The 25,041-nt window shown below is 42.1% G+C and overlaps 2 protein-coding genes across 6 annotated transcripts; one reads left to right on the top strand and one right to left on the bottom strand.

The window, feature by feature from the left end:
• Positions 1 to 1,038: 1,038 nt before the first annotated feature.
• LOC133409514 (putative pre-mRNA-splicing factor ATP-dependent RNA helicase DHX32) lies at positions 1,039 to 10,904 on the top strand. Of its 3 annotated transcripts, none has more exons than XM_061689620.1 (11): positions 1,039 to 1,706; positions 2,226 to 2,419; positions 3,142 to 3,523; positions 3,689 to 3,925; positions 4,765 to 4,858; positions 5,312 to 5,539; positions 6,414 to 6,605; positions 6,687 to 6,827; positions 7,534 to 7,724; positions 8,762 to 8,952; positions 9,706 to 10,904. In XM_061689620.1, the coding sequence occupies exons 1-11, from the start codon at positions 1,443 to 1,445 to the stop codon at positions 9,866 to 9,868; spliced, it is 2,277 nt and encodes a 758-aa protein (XP_061545604.1). In that variant the 5' UTR covers positions 1,039 to 1,442; the 3' UTR covers positions 9,869 to 10,904. The 3 variants fall into 3 exon arrangements, with proteins under 3 accessions (XP_061545604.1, XP_061545605.1, XP_061545607.1); XM_061689621.1 differs by having other exon boundaries at positions 2,265 to 2,419; XM_061689623.1 differs by having other exon boundaries at positions 1,040 to 1,706; positions 5,312 to 5,461.
• On the bottom strand, positions 6,226 to 24,702 carry edrf1 (erythroid differentiation regulatory factor 1). Of its 3 annotated transcripts, none has more exons than XM_061689619.1 (26): positions 24,341 to 24,702; positions 23,518 to 23,729; positions 23,132 to 23,198; positions 22,930 to 23,055; positions 22,694 to 22,818; positions 22,468 to 22,606; positions 21,707 to 21,808; positions 21,517 to 21,638; positions 21,079 to 21,190; positions 20,864 to 21,011; positions 20,683 to 20,794; positions 20,497 to 20,608; positions 17,431 to 17,718; positions 17,227 to 17,298; positions 16,145 to 16,292; positions 15,874 to 16,065; positions 15,597 to 15,797; positions 14,577 to 14,792; positions 14,280 to 14,509; positions 14,042 to 14,200; positions 13,828 to 13,977; positions 13,384 to 13,537; positions 13,186 to 13,296; positions 12,331 to 12,488; positions 12,082 to 12,258; positions 6,226 to 7,714 (listed from the first exon to the last, which is right to left on the bottom strand). In XM_061689619.1, the coding sequence occupies exons 1-25, from the start codon at positions 24,416 to 24,418 to the stop codon at positions 12,109 to 12,111; spliced, it is 3,684 nt and encodes a 1,227-aa protein (XP_061545603.1). In that variant the 5' UTR covers positions 24,419 to 24,702; the 3' UTR covers positions 6,226 to 7,714; positions 12,082 to 12,108. The 3 variants fall into 3 exon arrangements, with proteins under 3 accessions (XP_061545603.1, XP_061545602.1, XP_061545600.1); XM_061689618.1 differs by lacking the exon at positions 6,226 to 7,714 and adding an exon at positions 8,065 to 9,008; XM_061689616.1 differs by lacking the exon at positions 6,226 to 7,714 and adding an exon at positions 8,065 to 9,008 and having other exon boundaries at positions 13,186 to 13,301.
• Positions 24,703 to 25,041: the final 339 nt, after the last annotated feature.

A 25,041-nucleotide genomic window follows, 5' to 3' on the forward strand; every position in this document is an offset into this window, starting at 1 on the left:
TTCTATCCCACACTGCCACCTTCTGCAAAACGTGAGTTATTACAAATCTCATCACATTTAAAAAAAAATAGCCATCATTAATGTTTGAATGCGTGAACATGAGGAGTATATGAAATGACATAACAAATGACAGAAATCTCACAAAATGACATTTCTATTGGGTTAAATGAAACATGTACACAACAATTATATCTATAAAGGTATCCCCCCCCCCCCCCCCCCCCCCCAAAAAAAAAAAAAAACTACCAATTGCAAGTTGCATGTCCTTTTAAGTTCTATTATCATTGAAGTGATTGTTTTATTACCAACATAACCATATATTGTAATATTGGAAACTAATACTTTTGTATAAACACACTCAAAACATTACAGAATAAACAGAAAAGCATGCTATGATATATAAAAAATTTTTTGTAAAAGATACTGTTTATGTAAGGACAACATACCGTGCATTTATATATCAACCAGTGGTGGGTGCTTGTGCTCGGCCTGGCCTTCTCTGCTGGGTTAAACACGATTATAAACACTAGCTTACATTAACAACCTCAATTCTAAAATTTGCACAATGAAATTATGTATTTACAACAATCTAGACTCTTCATTTCCTAGTGTTTTTTGTTTTTTTCAGTCCAGTCAGGTTTCAGCCTCTGTGGCGCCATGTCTTCAAGTCTTTGAGAAGCAGTCGTGCTGACCTCTTAAACGATGTAAGCAACGGGACTGTTTCTTTAACCAATCAAATTTCAACTTCGTCATCGAGTGCCAGCGACGTCAACATTTTTTGCAGGGGCGCCTCCGGACATTTTTTGGGGTGGCCGAAGGGGCATTCGTCCATGAGCGGTGGGGGTGGCCACAACTCATCGTCGCCGGCGCTTGAATATTGTATACTATTGATGGTTTATATAATTATGTGATAGTGGTGGTATTAAATGTTGGATTAAGTCTGATAAGTCCCCACTGAAGGCGCAGCTACCAAATTCAAGGCCCACCACAATATCAACGACTACTGTACAATTATACTAAATCTAGATAGTCCCTCTTCGTTCCTATATTACAAGGGCAACCTCTTTATACGTTGACTTACATTGACAAACATACATGAGAATAATAATAATAACTGGAAGAAAAACGTCTCACGTAATGGCACGAGTGTGTGCTTGTCTCTCAGTATCAACACAAATAACACAACAGGATGTGAAGGCTTGGGTCCGTGTCGTCACACAAATTAACAGTTGATACAGAATTTTGTTTTGTAAATATCCACCACCCCCACCCTCTGAGTCTCATTGTGTTGTTACACTAGCGTGTGTGTGTGTGTGTGTGTGTGTGTGTGTCATTTGTTGATGACGACACTTGTATGGGATTAGTGGCCGCATGACAACACTGGGCCAGTCGCCCGGTTAGTCTTTCTTTCCATAGCTGTACAGTTTTCCACTGGTGTGTCGATGAGATCCGAAGCGGCCGGTCCGATGGCGCTGGACACTTTGAGCGTACAGGACTCCTTTGAAGGCTCGGACAAGGAAGAATATGACGGCGTTTTGGAGCTGAACCAGTTCGACGGACTGCCGTACTCGTCCAGATTTTACACGCTGCTGAAGGAAAGGAAACATCTTTCAATCTGGAACATCAAGAGGGACTTCATGGACGCGCTGGTCAAAGAACAAGTCGTCATTGTCGCAGCTGCTACTGCAACTGGAAGGAGCTCTCAAGTGAGTACTTAGCAGATCGCTGAAGTCAACACTACCACTACTACGGTGAACCCCCGATTAATCGTTTGTGTCCCGCTATATCGCAAATTTTAAAGTGATATATCACGTCCGAATTTAGAGTTCCACACCTTCGGTGTCGTAGCTTACCACGTGCCACAACTATAATGCTCCATGATTCTAATTACAGTATCATTTATGCTCATTTGCATTAGCTCGTCGAAGGCGTTTTGTATTATATGTTAGCATTAATCTAGCAGCCTTTCGTTAGCAAAACTTGTATAATTTGGTTGAACTTCTCTTGTGTTTTAGCAGCTAGTTTTACAGTAAACTTCAACTAGGAGTGACAAATAGACATCTTGAGAGAGTAAAACCAGGCACTAGGGAATACGTATTCCAAATAAAAATAATAAAGATTTTCATATAGTCTCTCAACATCACAGATTGTGGTCGATCTGGAGCGTAACCTCCATGATAAACGCCGGTTTAAAGTATTGTGGCGTCATCTGCGCCGTCTTCCAGATTCCCGAGTGGTGTACCGAATTCTGCCTGTCGCTCCAGTTCCGGCACGGCACGGTGGCGTGCAGTCAGACGCAGGCGCAGCAGGCAGTGGACTTGGCCTTGAGGGTGGCCGACGAGATGGACGTCAACATTGGTCACGAGGTCGGCTACAGGATCCCCCTGCAGACGTGCTGCGCCGACGACACCGTCCTCAGGTGGGCGCGAATAAAAAACGCCATCGCGGGGGGAACAGAAACATTAGGCGAGACCACACTGAACCAATCACCTCATGAGATCTTACTTGTGCCTTCAAGCCATCCTGTAGGGGCACAGTGGAGCAGTGGGTCCAAGGTGGCGCATTTGTTATTTGGACTAGAATATTCCTACACTGGTCATGGGTTATCAAATCTAGTCTGCATTCTCAACCACAGTTCCATCTAACCAGAGAAATGTTGGAGGAAAACAGGCTTCAGGCGCAGGTTTTCAGGAACCTGGCAGCCCGCTTGTGGTCTCCTCTCTAAGGATTTTGCTGGGGGATCTGATGGTTGCAGGTTTGAGACCATCTGCAGAGCAAAACCAGATGACCCAGGACAGACTGAAATATGGACAATGGGGACTGGCAGCTTTGCTTCCAGGGATGGCCATGGTGCACTTGAGCAAGGCGCAAAACAGACATGTCTCTTCCCTCATTCCATATCTTTGACCAGCAGCAGGTTTTTGAATGCTGTCAGACCCTTTACTGGAACACTAGGATTAGGATTTCCTCATTTAGGGTGGCTTTATACCTTGCTCAAGGAAACCTGAACATAGCTCAGGAACCAGACAGGTCTCTTCCCTAGATTTGAATCTTTAGCCAGCAGCAGGTTTTCAACCTACTACTGTCTAATTCTCAGGCCAAGACCAATAACTGACTCTTCTGCTGCTTCAATCATGGCAGGTACTGTACAGATGACACCCTCCTGAGAGAGATGATGTCAGACCCTCTGCTGGAGCGCTACGCTGTGGTGGTGGTGGACCAGGTGCACCAGAGGACTGTGGCCACTGACATTCTCCAGGGCCTGCTGAAAAACATAACCCTGCAGAGGCCGGACCTCCGCGTGGTCCTCCTCACCGCGACAAGGCTCAGTCCCAAACATCTGTCTCTCTTCTCCGGAACCACGGGGCCACCACCCGTGATCGACCTGGACAGTCGGACCGCAGGGGAGGTGGTCTACAGCGATACAGGCGAAAGCTACTTCTGCTCAGCGCTGCGTCTGGTCCTGGAAATCCACCGCTCTGAGGAGGATGGGGACGTGGTCGTATTTCTGGTCACCAGTCAGGTAAAATCATGTAATCAATTCTCATCACTCTAGAAAAGTGACTCTCAAAGTGTTTTTTTTTTCTTACGGTCTTACTTGGAGAGCTAAGTATTTTTGGAGCTGGCGTATGGTGTAAAATGTTTCAGAACCACTGCTCTTGAACAAATCTCATTTCCTCGCTACCAGGAGATAGAACTGGCTCTTGACATCCTGCATCATGAAAGCCTGAGCTTCCCCCCTAACCTGGGAAGATTCCTGCCCATCGCCGTGCACCCTGACCAGTCTGGAACCCTCACCACCCTGGGCGAGAATGACCCAAGTCGGACACGAAGGGTTTTGCTCACCGCCAGCCCAAATGAGGACTTCTTTTGGGCTGTCAACTCAGTTAACTTTGTCATCGATGTGGGCTTGGAGAAAAGATACGTAAGTTGGGAGCAAATTTTCTAGAGGCGCAAACAATCTTCATCCAAATTATCCACTCAAATTAAGTGGAACACACAAGTGTTCCGAGTGTGCAGTATGCTCAACCACAGCATTTTGGGGCAGGAATACTGTAGAGTTCACTGGAATCAATATACAGCTTTGGAATGTCCCATCGCCAATGCAATGAATTTGGGGAATTGAGTTTTAAAGTTGTGTAGGTGAGTTTAAAACACCTGCAAAATAATTCCACAAGCAGACTAAATGGATTGAAAATTTTGCTTTTCGGTTTTCCGTGTACTGGGCGCATCGTGTTGATCCTTGGCTTTAGTTTGCATTTTAATTGGGGCACAAGTCACGCCTTTAGCCTTTTTTACACTAGTTATCTAAGACATCTTTTTGTAAATGACTGTATGGGGGAGGCGGCACGGTGGACGACTGGTTAGAGCGTCAGCTTCACAGTTCTGAGGACCCGGGTTCAATCCCCGGCCCCGCCTGTGTGGAGTTTGCATGTTCTCCCCGTGCCTGCGTGGGTTTTCTCCGGGTACTCCGATTTCCTCCCACATCCCAAAAACATGCATGAATTGGAGACTCTAAATTGCCCGTAGGTGTGAATATAAGTGCAAATGGTTGTTTGTTTGTATGTGCCCTGCGATTGGCTGGCAACCAGTTCAGGGTGTACCCCGCCTCCTGCCCAATGATAGCTGGGATAGGCTCCAGCATGCCCGCGACCCTAGTGAGGAGAAGCGGCTCAGAAAATGGATGGATGGATGGATGGATGGGGGAGCCTGGGAGCCAACAAAAAAATATTCCTTACTATGCCTCAAAGTGTAACGTTGCAGGTTTACAACCCGAGGATCCGAACAAACACCGTCACAATTCAGCCGATCAGCGCCAGTCAAGCGAGGAGCCGCAAACAGCTTGTTGGTCCAACAGGTGAGAAGTCGACAAAGTTATACAACATACAAATAGTGGCCCCCACTTGAACAGACAAAATAAATGGCTCCTCTGAATAGATTTTTTTTCCCCTTCAGAAAAAATAAGGTTAGTATTGCTGACTGTCTCAGATTATACACGTTATTGTTCACACGCATCAAAAACTGCTGAGCCCATTTGAACTGTTTGCTAACCAAAACAGCAGCACTGACACATGCAAACAGTGTTTCAGATGAATTAAAGTGTGTTCATGAGATGGGTATTAGTGCAACCTACTGTATCAATAAAGTTGTTTACTATTATCAAAAGATGCATTCTCACAAAGACCTCCCCTGTGATGGACTCCCCACAATGGCAGTTGTGTCACACCGCAGGCCACTTTATGAGTAAATACAGTAGTTAAGAAGCTGCAAACATGTCTGAATGTAGGCTTGTTGTTTTTTTTTCTTGTAGGGAAGTGTTTCTGCATTTATCCCGAGGACAGACAGCTTCCGGACGACATTCGCCCGCACATCGTGGAGTCCGACGTGACCTCCACGGTGCTCTTTTTGAAAAGGATGGAGATCGCCGGCTTGGGCCAATGTGATTTCATCGACAAGCCAGGCAAGATGACACAAAGGAGCACAGAAAAGTTCCCTGTACATTCCAACCCATTAGGGAAGCTGGTGAGCCGTGCATCAGGTGACTTGACAGCCTTCTCCCTGGCAGCTGCCTGCTTGTGTTGGCCAGCTTTTGTGTCATAGATTCATTAAGCAGCGACCCCCAAACACACACACACCCTCACAACAACAACAACACTGAGCCTCCCATTAGCTGATCACTGCATGCTACCGCGTACATGAGAGCATCCAAGGTAAAACTGTCTCATGGCAAACATGTTTACAATACAAACGGATTAGAAAATCTCTTCTTTTTTTTCTATCATAGCAAATGAAATGTTGAGCCGTGATGTGTGCCAGATGTAGTCCAGGATTATAAAATCTAAATCTGCAGCTGCCTTTTTTTGTGTCTCCACCAGTAAAGAATTGCCCTAGTGGGTCACCACTGAGGATTACAGTGTGCACATCCTAAAAAAGCAGGATAATCACAGGCAATTGTTGTGTACTTTTATGGGAAAAAAACAACCACTTGGGTAGTTTACATGGCAAGAAAACAGTACAGAACTGCTATGTGATACGCATATTTTTACTTCTGTTAAACTGAACTGCAAAGGCAAATCATTTGTGATTATTCTAGATGATGTGATATATTAAAAAAAAAAAAAAAAGCTAATTCTGGTGCCAATTGCATCTGCTATTCTTGACAACCTGCCCCGCACAACAGACAAAGGACAGCAAGTCAGCATGAAAAGCAAACAAAAACGCTCCTCCAAAAAAACTTATTTTAATGTATTTTTTTTTTTTCTTCCCCCTCAAATGATGAAGTCATAAGTAAGCGAGCACTTTCCCACACAGCAGAGAAAGGACAGGCAGACTCTGCAGGAAAATCTAACTTTCAATTACATTTGATGGAAGGATATATGGATGAATACATCCATAGTCTCTCTTTGTCCCAGATCCAGAGGGTCTGATGCAGGCCTTGGAGGAACTGGACTACCTGGCCGCCCTGGATGACGACGGCAACCTGTCTGAGATCGGCATCATCATGTCGGAGTTCCCTGTGCAGCCTCAGCTGGCCAAGGCTCTGCTGGCCTCCTGCGAGTTCGACTGCGTCAGCGAGCTGCTCATCATCGCCGCCATGCTCACAGGTGAAATAGTTGCTTTATCAGCAAATCTTTCTAAATAATAATGTTTTTAAAAAAAAAAAAAAAAATTCCTCCCACTTACAGCTCCAACATGCTTCAAGCTTCCTGCGGATGACTTAAAGACGGACGTGTCTCGACGTCACGCTAAGTTCCAGCACCCCGAAGGAGATCACTTTACCCTCATCAACATTTTCACGGCGTTCAAACGTTGTCGACAGGACCCGCGTGAGTTCAGTAGACTCGCTCAATCGATTGTATATTACAGCATAATAACTGAAATAATCAACCCGTTCTTTTCCACTACTGTGTCACATTTCTTCACACTGCTGTCGTAGGCATTGGTGGCTGGCCAACAGAGGGCGCTAGGGCGCTGCCCTACCACTCACTAAAAGGAAATTAAATACAAATTCTATTAAAAAGAATTATTTTGAAATATGTTTATGTATTTTAAGATGAGCAGGAACACTATTAACAATGGTTAAAGTTGTTTTGCTTCTGTGTTGTCTGATTTGTGATGTGTTTCCACCCTACGGCTCAACCTTGAGTTCTTGAAAAACTGCCACAGATTCATGTCGTTTCAATTCATTTCTATGGGAAATTTGATTGATTATATGGGAAAACTGAGTTATCACAGAACGAATTAAACTCGTAAGTCAAGGTACCGCTGTATGCCGATAACGATTTGATACATGGACCAAAAAGTAAAAAATAAGGCTGTAATTGGCCGGCTATTGAGAACAAATGCGAAAGAAAATGGATGGACAGATACTATTTAGAAATTGTGTACTGTAATTCGAGTGTCGGACAGTAACTGGAAAGATGCTTATCCCAGGTGATGTGGCGACAGAAGCGGGATCAACAGGAGAGAGCGCCAATCAGCAAGGGTTATACTGTGAATGGCTTACGGAATGGTTTTCTTTCTTGGGGTCAGGTTACGACGTGGACAAGTGGTGTAGCGACTTCCACCTGGACCGTGGGGCTTTAACGGCGGCAGACATCCTTCACGTCGACATGGCCGACACGCTGGCGAGGATCGAGCTGCCCGTGTCGGCGCCCGCCTTCAGCTCACGGGCTAACAGCGTCAACGTCAGGAGAGCTCTGCTGGCCGGCTTCTTCATGCAGGTTAGATAGACGACGAAAGAAAATGGATCAAATAATCTTGCAGTTGTCTCAAGGTGAAGCAGCATGTGGTTATTCTTCTACAGTATGTTGTATGTGGTGTTGCTTGAGGAAGCAGGAGTCAATTGGTGTTTGTAATAAAATTTAAATATAAACAAAAGTAAAACCATATTTGACTACAACCAAACTGTAATTTAAAAAAGAAAAGTTAAATTAAAAAAAGTAATATTAACAAAAATGTAAATTACATGAAAAGAAACATTTTATTAAAATGAAATTACAACAAAAAATGGAAAACCAAATCAAAATCACAACAAATAAGAGATACTATTACATGGAAAAATATTAATGAAATGATAAAAAAAGTAAATGAAAACAATGTAAATGAGAAGAAATTACAATAACAAAATGCAACAAAAAAGTAAATTAAACCAAAAATAATATACAGAAAAATAAAATACAAATGTTAATAAATCCATAAAAATGGGAAAATAACATTCAATAAGAAATATAATTCCAAAAAAATCAAAACCAAATTAAACAAAACATAAAGTAACACCAAAATAAAACAAAATTAGCTGAAATATACAATGAAAGTTATAACAAGATAAGTCAACAAAAAAATGAAACCTAAAATGTAAATTAAAATTTCAACATCAAAAAATCTACAGGAACACAATCAATGAATAAAATTAAAACATTACAAAAAACAAATTAGTCAATTAAACCTCATGTGGTGTTAATGTTATTGTTACTCAGCCAGTATTCATGGGTCATTTCAAAATCAGTACTATTATAATGAATTACATTATATGACATCAAAATTGATTTCAATTTTGTATCCATTTTGGTCCTGCTTTGAATCTCTGCTCGGGACTTCCTGTTTGGACTTTGCATGTTCTCACTGCGCTTGCGCAGATTTTCTTTGAGGACTTCCAGCTTCCCCCACGTTGCAAAAACAATCTCGTCAGGTTCATTGTACACTCTAAATTGTCCATAGGTGTGAATGTATTAATTAATGAATCAAATTTTCCCACCAGGTGGCGCGTGATGTGGACGGCTCGGGCAACTTCTTGATTCTGACCAACAAGCATGTGGCGCAGATCCACTGGCCGTCGGGTTACTGCGTCAAGAGTCTGACGGCGGAGCCCGTGGAGTGGCTGCTGTTCCACGAGCACTCCTTCTCACTGGACAACTGTCTCCGCATCGTCACACCAATCGCACCAGAAGAGTGAGTGATGGAGCCGTTTCTCCCTGTCCTTTCGCTGCAGTGTGTGGCAGCAGAACCTGTTTTTAAATGAATTTATTTGTGGGCGCAAAAAGGAAAAACTTCTTTTTTTTTTTCTTTTTTTTTTTTTACATTTAATACAGATGAGTGAGATTTTTACTAAGAATTGTGGGGTCAAATTCCATCCCAATCCAACTTTATTTGTGAAAGCACTTTAAAAGCAAAGAAGTTCATATAAAACACAAAGGTAGGTAAATAAATAAAATGAAAGGACACTAATGTCAGTCATAAAAAAGAGCCATAAAATGAATAGGAATAAAACAAATTTAAAGAATGCATTAAGTCAACATGTCACTGGGTTTCAATAGCCAAGGAGAAGAGATGCGTATCAAGATTTAAGAATATGTCTTGTTTGCATGTCTGATGTGCTAATGCAGCACATCTGCCTAGTAACAAGTGTGTCGTAACCATGGGGGAAAAAAATCTATTGTTTGTGTTGTGGCAGATGTTAATTTTTTTAAGTTATCACAAAGACTAATTTGTCCTATTTTGGGGGGCTTACAAGTAATCAGACGATGTGGTTTTTCTTTGGCTGCATGACAATGACAAGTATGGATTTCGTTACTATGACGACTGGGTGTAGAGCTATTGAAGAGGCAAGCAAGTGGCTTGTATTTGTGGGAGGAGCCTAATTTAGAGTTCAAGTGACTGGGAATAACTAATAAAACTACAAATGTCTATCCTCTGTCTTTTTAGGTTCATTCAGATGGTGCCACAGTATTTCTTCTCCAATCTGCCACAGAGTGAGAGCAAAGTTCTCCTGCAGAATATTCTGGACAGTTCAGCATCTCGCTGCGGTGACAAGAAAGCAACCAACTCCCAGCAAGCGACCACACACGACCGCTGCCTTGTTCAGTGACTGGTGGTCTTTTTTTGAGTGATTTTAAAACTCCCATGTGTTCTTGTACATCCATAAAAGCAAAAACAAAAAATAGCTGTCCTGTCCTAGTGTCACTCTAAATATTAGATTACTTTTACAGTTGCAAACTAATATAAAGACTGAAATGTACATGTTATTGATGGATTTAAATAAAACAGGAAGCCACATTGTCCTTGATGGTCACATGTCGCAGTACAACCCCAATTCCAATGTAACATTAAATATCTTGTCTTTGTAGTGTATTCAATTAAATATAGGTTGAACATGATTTGCAAATCATTGTATTCTGTTTTTATTTGTGTTTAACACAACGTCCCAACTTCATTAGAATTGGGGTTGTAGATAGTTCAAACATGTTTATTTCCATAGCACACACAGCAAACATGCCCAATATCAACACATTTGTACACAGTTGCAGTGTTTTGGTTTTGAGGAAGCAACATGAAAAAAAATTCCTCAGCAACAAAGTTTGGCTATCAAAAATAAGCAAAGTCATTATTGATTGAGCACTGAAGGCCTCAATAGCCCCTTTTACACTGCATGTTCCGTATAAAACGGCGCAAATTAAGTGATATTCCACCTTTGGGAGTTAGCACCCTGTTGTGTCGAAAGTCATTTTCCCTAAAAAGTACTGTTTACATCACACTGATGTCATGCATGTCATTTATCCGACTGCGGGATGCCCGCAATATCACACCTTCGCTGGGCTCTGTGTGAAAGGCAACAGCTCTTCTTATGGCTCCGATGCACTAAAATGGCTCATATACGTATCGCACAAAATCTGGCAGGAAATGACACCTATAAATCGGTATCTCCCACGGTTAGTCATGTACTTTTTGTGTTTTGAGCTATTTCTGTACAGTGGTGCCTTGCGATAAGCGTGACTCCACCTACGAGTCGAGATACTAGCCGTCGTTTGACCCTTTTTTTTTTTTTTTTTGCTTTGACTTGCGAGCATATACTTGAGATAAGAGCACTGTATGGTGGCAGTGAACTCGACACACTTTACAATAAGCAGCAATTTGGCAAAATATGAACAATTGTTCAAAAGAGAGGCTTCAAGCTATTTAATGCCACCCGACGAAGCTTACTGTTAAACTAAACATTAAACTAAACCTTGTGTATTTAAAACACCCAAACAACCGCCTAAAGTAAGGGCTGTGCTTGCTAACGCTAAGGAGCATCTATATTGTGGTGTTTTAACCCTTTAAGCGCTTGAGGTCCAGGTAGGACACACCCTGCTGCAAAGAGATAAGGGCTGCCTACAACAGTGGGATTCCTAATAACACCTTAATGAACAGTATGGCCGTCTGCTCCCAGGTGGCCAATACGAACGGGCGCAGCATTTAATTGATGCGGTGTGACAAAAACATTTAATTCTTTTGAATTGTAAATATCTCTATGTTTTTATAAAGTACAATAATAGGGCATTCTATTTTTCCTGATTAAAATATAAATGACAATTTTTGTTGTTTTGGGGCGTGATGCTGGAACGGATGAACGGTTTTCCATTCATTTCAATGGGAAAAGATGACTGGTTTGAGTTACGATCGTGGTCACGGGACAAATAAACTCTTATCTTAAGGCACCACTGTACTACTTGTGAAACCAAAATATATTACATGACTCATTGGATCGTTGGTACAATCGCATACACTATTCACAAAAAGATAAAAATATTCATTCAGCTTTCGGGCAAAGATTCTGGATGAACGTAAAATGCACGAATAGCGAATGACGCCCATTAGAAAATATATATGTTTTTTTTTTGTTCAACCCAAAGGAATTATTGGATAAACCCCCAATAAGTGTTTTGTGGATAACACCCCCCCCCCAAAAAAAAAACAAAGAAAAAAGATAAAAAAATAAACTAAACAAATTTTAAAGAAAATGGAAAATATCCACAAATAGGTGAATCCGCAGGTGCCGAACAGGTGAACTTAATTTGACCTTTTGTAAACTTTTGAATGCACGTGCCCAACTTTTTGCATAACCTGCTGTTCTCCAGCAAGGAGCTAAATGTCAAAATTCACAAAAAGGTATGAGATCTGATTTGAATTTTATCCTGAAAGCTGAATATGCCCAACTTTTTTGGGAGTTGTGCATAACCACCATATATGTAGAAACTTGAAACACAAGTCTACCATCTTCAAAAAGGTGCAAGTAGCTTTTCAGTCTATTTTTCGTAATACCTTATAAAGTGCCGTCATGATACCATGTCAGTGCCGTAGTCTTCTGCGTTGGGCGTAAGCTGCTGCAGTAGCTCGGCGTAGAGGTGAACGCGGGCGAGCAAAGGCGTGCTCTTGTCGCAGCGGAGCAGCTTGGAGTAAACGTTCTTGTAGCTTTGCAGCAGCTCTTCGTCCTTTTTGCTGCACATCAAGAAATTGTGAGGCTCTCTGCGTGTGTAATAGGTTTTTGTTTTGTTTTCCCGGGGTCCTCACCTGGGTTTGCGCTTGGTTTTCAGCATGAGTTTGATGAGCTGCAGGAGCAGGTCGGAGAAGCGCGACTCGAACAGAGCGGTCAGTTTGGTCACCTCCTGGAGGTTGAGTCCTCCTGATGCGAGGCAGCCCGAAGATGCCGGAAGAGCTGCGTCGCTTCTCTGAAAAATCACAAGAGACAGAAGAGAGGTTAGCAGCACCACCTAGTGTCCAAAGTGGACACACAATGGAAATTTTCATTTTTAACAGAGTATATTCAAATAGAGCGTTACCCTGACTTATGAGTTTAAGTTGTTCAGACACCAACTCCATTCTCACATACCAAATAAATGTTCCCCATTTAAATTAACAGAAATGCCGTTAATCTGTTCCAGCCCTCCCCACCCAAAAAAAAACACCATTTTTTGTTATATTTTCAATGAAGAACTATAGAACGGTGTTAAAAAAATAAAAGAGAATGTAAGTAAATAAACTTGTTTCATATGTAGTATTTGTGTGTGCTCAAGTTTTCTTTTCACCCCACTCAACTGGAATTAAAAGTTTGGCTCGCAACACAAAGCATTGTCGCTTGCCTCATTGCAACAACCATACTTGCCCTTAGTTCTGCAGAATATGAGGCAAGGTGAGGGCTAGCTCACTTGGCAAGTAACAGGCTGGGATATTATTCTTGATCCGTGGTGTAATTTGACATCTCACAGACATGTTATTAAGACACCTGGAAACTGTTTCAAAAAGTGGGGGGAAAAGCTGGGGGGGAAATATGCTTCCTTTAGTGTTCTGTGCTGGCTGTGTATAATTCTACTTTTAGAATATGCCACCAGACCATCAGTAAACAAGCCAGTGGGAACTCCTACACACCTCTTTCTGCTCCTCCAGCAGCTCTTTGTGAATAATCTGGAAGGCACAGCGAGTCTCCGCCATGATCTCCAGAGCTGCAGTCAGGCTCTTCTGCTTGGCCGTGCTGCTGTTCTGAGCTGCGGCGAGACACAAAACACGATGAGGTTATTTACAATAGCACGATCCAGCGGCAAGACTGCAGGCTGCAGTGGAGCGCACCTGCCATGGTGAACTCTGCGAAGGCCACCCTCTCCAGTAATGCGCGGAGCAGCTCGCACGGCGCATCTTTGAGACTGAGGAACAAATACACGGCCTTGCTGTAGTGGAGCTCCGCCAGGCTCCGGTGGTGCTTCCTCAAGCGCTCGTCCCCCACCTGGTACACGTTTACGCACGTTAACTTTGGTGTAGTGCAGCGCGAGTTGCCAAATTTCAAAGTGGGAAACTTTCCATGGGGAATTGACAGCAATTTATGGGCATCAACCAGGAATTTACAAAATTGATGGTTAGCTCTTAATAAGCAACAGCACAACCCAAATGAGGAAAAGCCCCACTAAAAAAAAAAAGGATGGATGGGCCTTAATGGTTTGTATATGTATTAACTGTATTTGTTAGTAATGCCCATACAGTATTTGGTTGAGGGAAGTCGTTGCCACCGTTTCCCACCTGGTTGCGGAAGCAGCTGTGGTACATGGAGGCCAGGCGGTGGTGGATGGTGGCCGCTCTGTACTGGTACAGCGGCTGGCGGGCAGACTCTGTGTGGAGGTCGCAATACTTGAGCGACTTCATCATGGCCTCAGTCACCTCCCGCTCGATCTAGAAATGTTATTTTATTAGAACTATATGGCTGGCCGTCTGATGAACGATCGTTAGATGATACCTGTTCCGGAGCCTTCCTGGACAGCGGCGCATAGTCTTGCAGAAGCGTTGCCAGTGTGAAATATGTAGTGGATAGCTCCCAGTTAACACTGTCCCACACTGGCTGGTGATTCTCTCGGCATGACAATGACCTCATCGCACGCAGGTAGTAGTCTATTGCCTGGTATTTGAAAAAAGACGACGGATGTGCAGAAATGCATTTCAAGCAGGGTACACATAGCGCAGGAGTTCAGCGTCACCTTGTGGTAGTAGAGAGCCTCCTCGGGGGAGAACTCCCCTCTGCTGTCATTCACGGAGACGACGCCAGAGTGGCCCTGGGCGCAGATCCTCATCAGTTTTCCCATGTTGCACAGCAGCAGCGCTTTGTTGGTGCTGTCCCCGATGGCTTCAAAGTCCTTCATGCCTTTCTCGAAAAAGGCAAAGCTCTTTTTCCACATCTCCTGCTCGGCGATGGACACCGACATCTTCTCTGCGAGAGTAGAGACGACCGCCGATTCGATGCGGGAACTTTGTTTCCGGTTAATTTTAAGTCTTACCTTGCTCCGTCTGCATGGCTGCCGCTTGGTTCATGTAGTAGACGCCCATCTCGTTGCGGATGTTCCCCAGCCGTTTGAGCAGTTGAGCCAGTTGATCCGGCGCCTCCTCCTTCAAGGCGTGGGAGACGAGCAGCTCGTAGGCGGCCTCGTAACACTTGCTGCTCACAAACAGCTGGTACTCGGGGTCCGTGGCCAGGTCGGTCGCCATGTTGAAGGCTAAGGGGTTACAAGTGTAATTGTGAGTCCTGAATAGCTGCAGTTGGCTAGTCACAAATTCACCTATTTGCGCTTTTTTCCGCGGCGCTTATCCTCAGCTATTTGCTGAAAAACTTGTGTGTGTGTGTTTTTGTGCTTTTTCTGTAACGCCGCAAGATGCCACAAGATTGTGCCTAGGCCCTGAAAAACAGGAAAGTATTCCAATGCTCCCGCACTATTTAATTTTTTACAATGTGTTTAAATTTACATTTACAATGTGTTTAAAAAGTGTTTTTTTTAATGAGTTAATAAATGTGTTTAAATCATGATGGAGGTTTTTTTTTTCCTTTTTGCGGGTGGGTCTGGAACACATCCATGCAAAACGACAATAGGGTTCACTACAATTTGTATCAATGATGTATGTTGAAGTTACACACCTCGACTGAGAGACGATCTTTGTATGTCGGGGAGGAGCCAAGTTTAGCCCGGGTTGTTTGCAGCATGTTTGTGCTCTGTCAAGCAGGTACGAACAAATGACGGAGGTCTCGTTATTGCTTGACAATTGCTATTTTTACAGGTTGCGAAGGTAAAATTCCGGGGCTTTTTTTGCTTAATCTAATCATTAGCAAGCCATTTATTTTGAAGGGAAATGTTGTAAGATGAGTTTGAAATGATATTAAAGTGTAGTGGGGGTCATAGTGTGGGGTGTAACTATGGTTTAAACTGATAAAATACGCAATTATAAAAAAAATGTACGTGAGCCAATTACTAATATTTGTATTGTACTAGTCTGGCAACACATTAGATTGCGATTTTGTTGCCGACCTTGGCAGCTGCTCTCCCTGTGCAGGCTGTGTAAGATCTCCTGGTCCTCTTTGGTCTGGTAGCTGTACTCCTCCTGGTATGCAGCCCTGTTATTGGAATTCTGGGCCAACATCAGCTGGATGTCCCCGCACAGAGAAAGGCCGTGGCTGTGGAACAGCAGCACCTGCGGGTGTAGCGCACCGCCAATGGAACAATAGGCACCTGGACGGAAAAGAGGAAGGAGAAAGGATGGCAAAATGATGGCAATCGACTTCTGGAGTTTGGTTAACAATCTTACCGTAGCTTTGCAGAGACAGTTTGATATAGCGCAAAGCTCGGCCGTATTTCAGCAGGTTGGTGGCGGCGTCGGACAGCACGTAGTACGCCTTGGAGGCCTTGAGGAAAAGCTGCAGCTTCATCTGGTGCTGCCACGTGCCGGGAATCATGCCCGAGCGCGTCGGATGCTTCTGGTCCGCCTGCAAGAGCCCCACTGAGACAGACAACGTTAGAACCTTAAGTTTCGATTATCTCTGCAGCTTTACTGTGGCAATTCCAGATAAGATGGTGACCTCCTTCAAGGAGAGGAGAGATGCCTTTCTCCGCGTCGCAGCTTCTGCCAGCGCTCCCGTCTTCGTACTTGAGAGGGATGGGTGTATTGGGGTCCACGGCTGGGAGGTCACTCTCCTTCTTGATGCTGCTATCTACTGCCTTCAGCCCCTATGCAGAGTCACACAGCCATTTAAAACAGACAGTCATAAAAACACACCATTTTCCCTCAAATACTTCAACATTCTCAATATTATTACGTACAAATACATCATTTTACACTTGACACTACGTGAGTCCCGGGATACATGTCTGGAAACAATGAGTCCCTGCAGCTTAACATCCGGAGAACATATATAGTAATCTTCCGCTATATGATGGTTGTTGCTTCGCGGTCTTGCTATATTGCAGATTTTTATTTGTACGTTTGTACAGTATTTTTGTGTTATCATTCCCTCTTGCTTTCTCCCAATTTATTACGTTTCAGCCTGCCAGGGTGGCAAATTTTTTAGGACGATATCTTTTCCCACAAGCTTTCACGATAAACAATAGTATCGTTGATGTATTTTTATTTTTATTTTTTTAAATGGAACTGATATAACAATATTATAGTGCATAATAATTCAAGTACATCCTTTTTAAGAACAATTAACTTTCAATTCTAAAGAACATTGACCATTGGCAATGTAATGTAGAACTATAAATAAAATATCTGACATAAATCAGAGTGAGGCTCTGTTCGCAAAAACTGCACTTAAACAAACATTAAACATTTAGCACATAGTTATAGAGTCATTAACCCACTAAAGAGACCCAAAATATGTCTTAAAGCCTGGCAAATATGAATGTATAATAATTTTTTTTAAATAAATAAAACACACCATGTATGTACTCGGAAGCATTTGGGCTTTGTCACCGTTTTTAAATCAGATGCCATACATATTAATATCACTGTTATTTTTTAGTCTTCGTTTTTAATTATCCGCATTTACGCCATTCGCAACCGACACAGTGCCTCAAATTAATTGAGACGCTCAAATTCATTGAGGCACTGCATCCCTAAAGTAATCACGTTAAAGAAAATGTAAATATCCCACAGACTTGCCTTTAATACGTAGTTGAGGACATGTCTGCATCGCTCCTCTTTGTCTTGTGAGACAGGGAAAGCACAACCTGGCTGCAGAGACAAAAAAAAAAAAAAAAAAAAACATTTAACTAACAGATAATGAAAACGCAAACACACACACAAACAAAATAAATAAATTAAATTTAAAACAATAAAAATAAAACTTTTAAAAAAAACACCCACTCGGATCAGCTGAGTGGATTTGTATTTCTCCGGGACAGACAGCTCTCCCACAGAGCGGATGACAGCCACAGCTTTACTGTCGTCCCGTGTGCGGCTGTTACTGTCTGAACTGCTGTCGTCGCTCTCCTCCTCCGCCTCCAGGTCCTCGTCATCCTCTTCGCGGTCATCATTACTGTAGCTGTCCTCTGAGCCGCACGCCCGGAACGACTCCCCTCCGTCGTCGTCGTCCTCCTGAGGCTCATCTAGCTGGAAAAGCTCTGACAGCATGTAGTGGGCCGAGGCGATGATCTGCGTGTGTGGAGAGGGAGAGATCAGGACTGACTTGTGGACTTGAAACCGAGAGAAAGAAAGTGGTTCCGTGACCTGTAAATTTCATTTGTTCTGCGACCAAGCTTGTAAGTCAATTTACTCGTACAGTGGTGGCTTGAGATACAAGTGACCCGACTTATGAGTTTTTCGAGGTATAAGCCGTCGTTCGGACGACTTTTTTGCCTTCAAATATCAAACATTTGAGCTACAGCGCTATATGGTGGCAGTGAACTCAACTCATTTCACCACAAGCAGCAGTTTGGTTAAAAACAAACAAAAAAAAGATTCTTTTTAAAGCTCATCAAGCTTTTTGTTTCCACTCCCATTTAAAGTTTACTGTCAAACTAAACATAAAAACAAAGAGAATTACACATTATGTAACTAAAACAACACCATAGCTTTGTCCGAATAAAGTCCGTTTGGCATAATGCAAAAAAAAATTAAAGCTGGAAAATGCCATAAACATAACAGATATTTTAAAAGAAACGGTGGAGAAAAACACATGTAGAGAGACCATATAACAATACTCAGGCATATAATCTTTGCCCTTTGCGAAATATGACTTGTATTACTGCAGTTTACTGAGTCAGCTGTGAGACTCTTCTTCATGTGTGTCACCATGTCTGCAATATTCTGCCCCCAAGTGGCCGAGCCACAAACACCAGAAGGAGCAGCACAATTGAATTGAAAAAAAAGTGACAAAAACTGTGTAATACTTTACATTCAATGTAATAGGGTCAATGACATGACACACATATTTTTTTCCCCCGATTCCATTATATTTACTTTATGACATCTATCACTTTGTTCTATAAAACATTTTTTTTTTCAAAAGAATTTCAGTAAATATAAAAAAAATTCATTATTTTATGTTGGCCTCTCAAGCTCTTAAGATGTCAGGTGGTGCAACTGCAAGTGAGTAGACTAAGAAAACTATTAAAAATCTTATTTTTATCGTGAAGTCCAAATAAAACACTCTGGCATTATTTTACATTTTTAGTCTTTTAGAGCATGTTTTTCCCCCTAATATCCAAACTTTTAAAGCTGTTAAAATAATTGTAAAGAAAAAAAAAAAGTCCAGCAATTTCCATTTCCTAAATGTGAGGGTGGTGCAGCCATAAACAATTGACCAGAGGACGTCAAGTGGCCTCTTTGGACTAAACCTGAAAGGTTTGTAGATCTCTGTCAAATACCGATTAAAAATAACTACTGTACTTTCAACTTATATGTAGGCTGGTACACTTTCTGTGTCAGGTGGTACAACCAAAGTAAAACTAGAACTGCACTATTTGCATATCTGTTGTTGACCAATACTGGTCACTCATGCCAGAGTAGCATCTGCCCCATTTGCACACCGACTGAGGAGTATCTGCTACATTTTCACAATCAACATTGTCCCAGATTATCGCGCTGCTCGTCACTTTAAACCTTGAAGTCTCGGCGCCCTTTGCACAATGGTCATTGCACCGGACTATTGCGAGATTAGTCATTCAAAGTGCTCTAAGTGCTGGAGGACTCTGCATCTTTTTGCACAATTGTCCCAAAAAAAAAAAAAAATAAATAAAAATTTAAAAATATTTTTTTTGTTTTTAATTGTACCGGCATTACCAGATAACTAGCAACCCGTTATTGCTCAGTGACTGTTTTTCTCAATGTCTTTATGTCTCAAAAGTGTTCTCTGTAAATTCTTCTCTGTTGTCGTACTAGAGCGGCTCCAACTACTTTCTGGCAAATAAAGATGATTCTGATTCTGATACATTGCAAAAAGAAGAGAGGAAATACATCTCAACAGAACAATTCATTTTCCAGTTATTATATTATAATGTTCACATTCTTAAATGGGAATTTGTCATTTTATGATTTCTTGTGTTTTACAGTTATCAGAGAAGGAAGAGAGAGGGGAAAAATTGTGAAGCCCCTCATCAGCCAACTGTCTCAAGAAGAGAAGGAAAAACTGAGGCGACAGTGGAAGAAAGATCAGAAAAAGCCCAGGGACAGGAAAAGTCCCATTGAGGAAATCTTGAATTTCACACCACACTCAGTACATCCCACAGTCAAGCTTGAACCTAACTCTCCCAACAAAGATGATATTGTCAGTGAAGATACACTTTAGACATCCTCAGCACCACCAAGAAAAGCACACAGTAGATAAAAGTTAAAAATATTGTTGAAAAAAAAAGAATCATTAAAACAGCGAGAAAAGTTATTCAATGAATGAAACTTGTTCAAACACATTGTTCTGGACCCAAAAATATGCATTACATCTACAGTAGCCTACATTGAAACTACTTTTTAAAAATAAAATTTTATAAGCTTTATTTGTCATTGACACAATAATATCATCAGTGTATGTTTTTATAAAGTACAATATTATAGAATTTCTTTTTTTGACAAAAAAAAGAAATCATTGCAATTTCTTTTGGGGGGGGGGACAGATTAATGGCATTTCCACTTATTTCAATGCGGAAAGATGATTTGAGTTGCAAGTATTTGAGTTACAAGTGTGGTCACGCAACCAATTAAACTTGTATGTAAAGGCAAATCTATTTTTCCCAACAGAATGAATTGAAAAGCTATAAATCCAATACAGCACCCCCCAAAAATTATGTAAAGAAAATAGCACTGCATTGTATAAAACATAATAAATGAGAAGGTAATGAAATAAAAGGGTATTAGAATTCACTGAAATGGCTATGTATCTAAAGTTGGGGGTACTTGTAACACGTTGCCACAACATATGATAGAAAGAAACCATACCTGGGGATGCCTGTCCTGATCCAGAAGTTTGATGCAGTTTAAAAGCAGAGTTCGTATTGTGCCGTAGTGCTTTCTGTTTTCTCTGGCCTTGATCATCAGGTTGCATGCCACTCTGAAGCACAAAACAAACCAGTTAGCGCCATTTTTTTGCCTTTGTCTATTTAACAATGGAAGACATTTTCCTACTTGTAAAGCAACACGGCCACAGGAAGCGTGAAGGGATTGTGGCTTTTCTCCTCTTCGGCCTCCTCGCACAGTGTCGTAAGATCATAAAGCTTCACAATGTCACTCCCGCTAGCTAATGACACATGACAGGAGATTGTTAAAAACGTGAGAACATTTTAAATGCAAGTCTCTGCTGTGCTACCTTTGAAAAGCCAGTAGGTGTGACCCTCTTTGGTGCAGTTGGACTTGAGAAAAGAGAGGATGTTCTGAGCGATGTCTTTCACCACCCTGGTGGAAAAAGTCGAGTTCTCCAGATGTGGGATGTCCTCTGTTTTTATCATCTCGTATTTCTGCAGCGTGCGCGTTGAAAATGTAACAAGGGCAGGATGTCAAAGAGACACAAATTCAGATGTTTACCTGAACAATACCGTTGACGTGAAAGCACATGACCAATTCGGGAACGTTACACATCAGATTGTCGAGCCAGTAATCGATACCCGTCAGGATATTTATGGGTTTATTGTTGTCCCTGGAAAAAAATAACAGAAGCGAGACATTAAGACATGTAGAAACAGCTTCAACATGAATTTGATGGCACACTGGCTTGAATTAAAAGACTCTTGTTAGCTGAAGTTATTGTACAGATTGGTGTGTTAGTGTGTATAATGGAGATATGTTAAGCATTTTTTTTTTTTATTTAAAACCATTTAAAGTCTTGAGATGCTTTTGTCAAAATTCCCCAAGGATCAAGAATTACAGTACACTTTTCAGTGCTGATGTTCGAGCCCCTGACCTCAGAACAGCTAAACACTACTCCGTCGTGCTGCACTTTGACCAACATTCCAAAATTCCAACCTGAGTTTGAGGCTGACTGCCGGGTAGCGGCCCCCTCCAAAGATCGGCATGTTGGAGCCAACCAACATATGGATGTCCTCAAAGGTCCACATGATGTTTCGCACAAAGTCGTTCCTTAGACCCTGTGAAGTACAATAAAGAAGTTAAACTGATGATTTCAATCAAATCTGCTGAGACAGAATGAACTTACCTGACTATTTTCTCCTTCATTAAAGAGTGCTGGGAGGTTTTGCTCTTGGGGCACCGACGTCACCTGGCCTAGAGCGAATTTGCTGTCCATGGGCACACGTTCCTAAAAGGGTTTTTAGTCGTTTAAAAGTCACCTTTTGTTCTGGCTTACAGTGAACCCCCGTTTATCGCAGGGGATACATTCCCCATGCGCAATAAGTGAATATCTGTTAAAAAGATTTTTTACACTGTAACTCCTCCCACAAACTTTACACACACTTTAAACACATTTTAACACACACACACAAAAAATAATTTCAAGCAAAGTGTATAGAAAATGTAACTATTTTGTGTCTGTACTGTACATGTTTTTGTGTGCAGGCCAAAACCATGTCTAACATAAAAGTATTGATTTGTTGCCATTTTCTGGCATCTTGGTGCAAAGGAACTGTGTTAAAGTGAGCTGAGGAGCATCACTTGGTGTTTTGCCACCATCTTGTGGCATCTTGGCTCCAAGGACCTATGTTAAAGGTGAGTTGAGGAGCTTCATGTAGTGCTTTGCCACCATCTTGTGGCAGCTTGGTGCCAAGAAACTACATTGAGGTGAGTTGAGAAGCTTCATGTAGTGCGTTGACACCATTTTGTGACATCTATAGGCAATCATAAACCTTTTTGGGGGGCATCAGTTGTTAGCACATTTTTATTTGGCAGGGTTCAGTCCCGAGCAATGTATCGCGCCAATGAAGAAACACAATTTAGTAATGTCAATCATCGCTAAGCGACCTGTTTACAAGCAGCCGTCTCGTCAGCATCAGAGCCGGTGAAGGTGGTGGGCCATGACGAGCCGAATTCCTGCGCCCCACATTGCTCGTCGTCGTTCAGGTTGTCCGCAACAGGTTCGGCTGCACAGTCCCCATTAATACTACAAGGAACACAAAAATTTGAGTATAAAATGAACCGCAGGATGAGATGGAAAATTATTTTTGTTTGAGTGATTAGAAGAACTTGCCTGTAGTAGAGGAACTTGGACAGGATGGCTTTCTGATACCATTGCTCTTTGCTTTTCTTTTTTCTCTGCCACTTCTGATCCATGAGCCGCTGGTAAAAGTCCTTTAACCACGTCCAATCTCCCGTCTGCAACGTAGACACGAATGATACAGGGTGTCCAAAATACATTTATTCACTAATTGACTGCCAATTACCCATACTGTTTGTTTGTTTGTTTGTTTTGTTTGAATGTGGCACCTGAGAGGATCTCATGAAGAGCTCTTGGATGTCCAGATCGTCCAAAAGGAGGGTACGACCTATGCGGTGAACGGCCATGCTGACGTGCGACTTGCTGTAGGGGATTTTCAACAGCTTCTTGATGTTCTGTCAGATACGACTGTCAGTATTAACGGCACATTTAAAGAGACGCGTACAAAAATGCGTGGTCTTTTCCACGAACCTCAGAGTCTGATACGACGTCGACGTCATCGCCGATGCAGTCGATAAATTCATACGCCATCCCAAAACTGCAAAAAAGCATTTCAGTCACATATTTTACATGACCAAACAAAATGTCACAAGTGGGCACACACTTAATTTTGTAACTTATGCCATCTAGTGGAAGAGCATTTAATTGTTCTGCCTGTCACTATGTCACTACTGTAGATTATTGACCAAAGATACATTATTTGTAGTAAATACATTTCTTAAAATTAATTTCTAGTGGCAGCCCATCACAGTTTTGAGGTTTGTGGTTCGAATCTCGGTGCGGAGGCCGAGATTCTGGTACCTGTCAGGTGTGAGGCAGCAAGCTAACCTCTAGTCCACCATAAAGACATTTGATACCTTGAAAACGGCTTGCCCTTGCTGCTGGAGCCCAACACGGTGGTGCCAGCGGTGCCCAGCTGGGAGTTCTCTCTCAGCCAGTTGGCAGGGGGCAGCTTGAGGTCGGTCTTCTCCTGTAGCAGGGCATACGTGCTGGGAGGTGGGGCGGCGCAGTACTTGACCACAGCACGGCTCTTGATTTCGCTGCTGCTGCCTGAGCACATGGCCGAGTCCTTCACAAGCATCAAGAAAGTGTGTGTGTTGAATTAAGCCATGTCAAACACATACTATGTGTTCAGAATCACTCCCGAAACACTACATAGGGCTCTCAATGTACCCCACAAACCATTTAGAAAAGAAGTGACCAACCGATGGTAACTAGAGAAGCAATAAATCCCATGATGCATTGCACTGATACAGAAAAGCTAAGGAAAAATGGCTAACAGAGACAATCAAACACATTTCAACTAAACTATTTCTAGAGCACTTTTAAAAAAATGCTGTAACAAAGTGCTGTACATAATAAAGATCGAACAAAAATGATTGATTTCTTTTTTTAAAATAAACTCCCTCTTCTGTGTCTTAGACCAAACTGCCACAGTCCTGGTGTTACACATCACAATGCATAAAGGGGTTTGTTTGTATCAATTTTGTGAAATACACTCTTCTTAAAACAATGTTACTACAGTGTATTTATTACCGAAGGTCCACAACTGACTGTGATGCTCTATGTCCGTCTAGTGTTCGAAAACTATTCATAGTATATAGTCTATTTTATATAGTCTATCTTTAGTCCTATGACGTGAGTGAATGATTCTATCCATAGCAGACATTTTCTACTTACATCCTTGTCGTCTCCTGTGGAGATGTTTTCTTCCTGGACATGGTCCCCAGGTTCTCTGTACTCATCTGACGCGCTCATAGTAGACACAAAAGAAAACCTAGACAGGTTTTTCAACGGCGCTGCCAACACACTTTAATCGATGTAGCTAAAGTTGGTCACGTCTCTTAGCTTAGCATGCTGAGCTCCTCCACTGCCACTCGGGACCAGGCTGGTTGTAAAGCGACATACGAGACCACGGGAACAAGGTTAACGCTGATGGAAACTATTTCGTTTCACGCTGTCAAACTTACGAAAGTGCAGTCGCCACATTATGAACTGTTGGGCTTCTCCTCCTCCTCCTCCCCCTAAGCGACCAGTCGGTGTCGCGTCTCATGACAACACAGGACTTCCGCTTTCTCCCAAAATGTTCTTTCACGTACGTTTTCGAAATGTAAAATAATTATAACAATGAAAAATGAAATTATATGTTAGTAAATAATATTTTATGGCACGTTAAATATTAATACAATTGTTCAACACGAGTACGTGAACCCGGAAGTACTGCTTTACCCCTCGTTCTAGCAAGGTTAAGAATATTCTCCATACTTCTGGAAAGAACTGGGTGGAAGATATGTCATTATATTTTTATTTTACTTACAGTTTAAAAACCATGCCTTATCACAAGATGTATTAAATTATTCTTCTACCACTGCTGGCCAACG

Source organism: Phycodurus eques, chromosome 11, assembly GCF_024500275.1.
Source record: "Phycodurus eques isolate BA_2022a chromosome 11, UOR_Pequ_1.1, whole genome shotgun sequence".
NCBI classification, from domain to species: domain Eukaryota; kingdom Metazoa; phylum Chordata; class Actinopteri; order Syngnathiformes; family Syngnathidae; genus Phycodurus; species Phycodurus eques.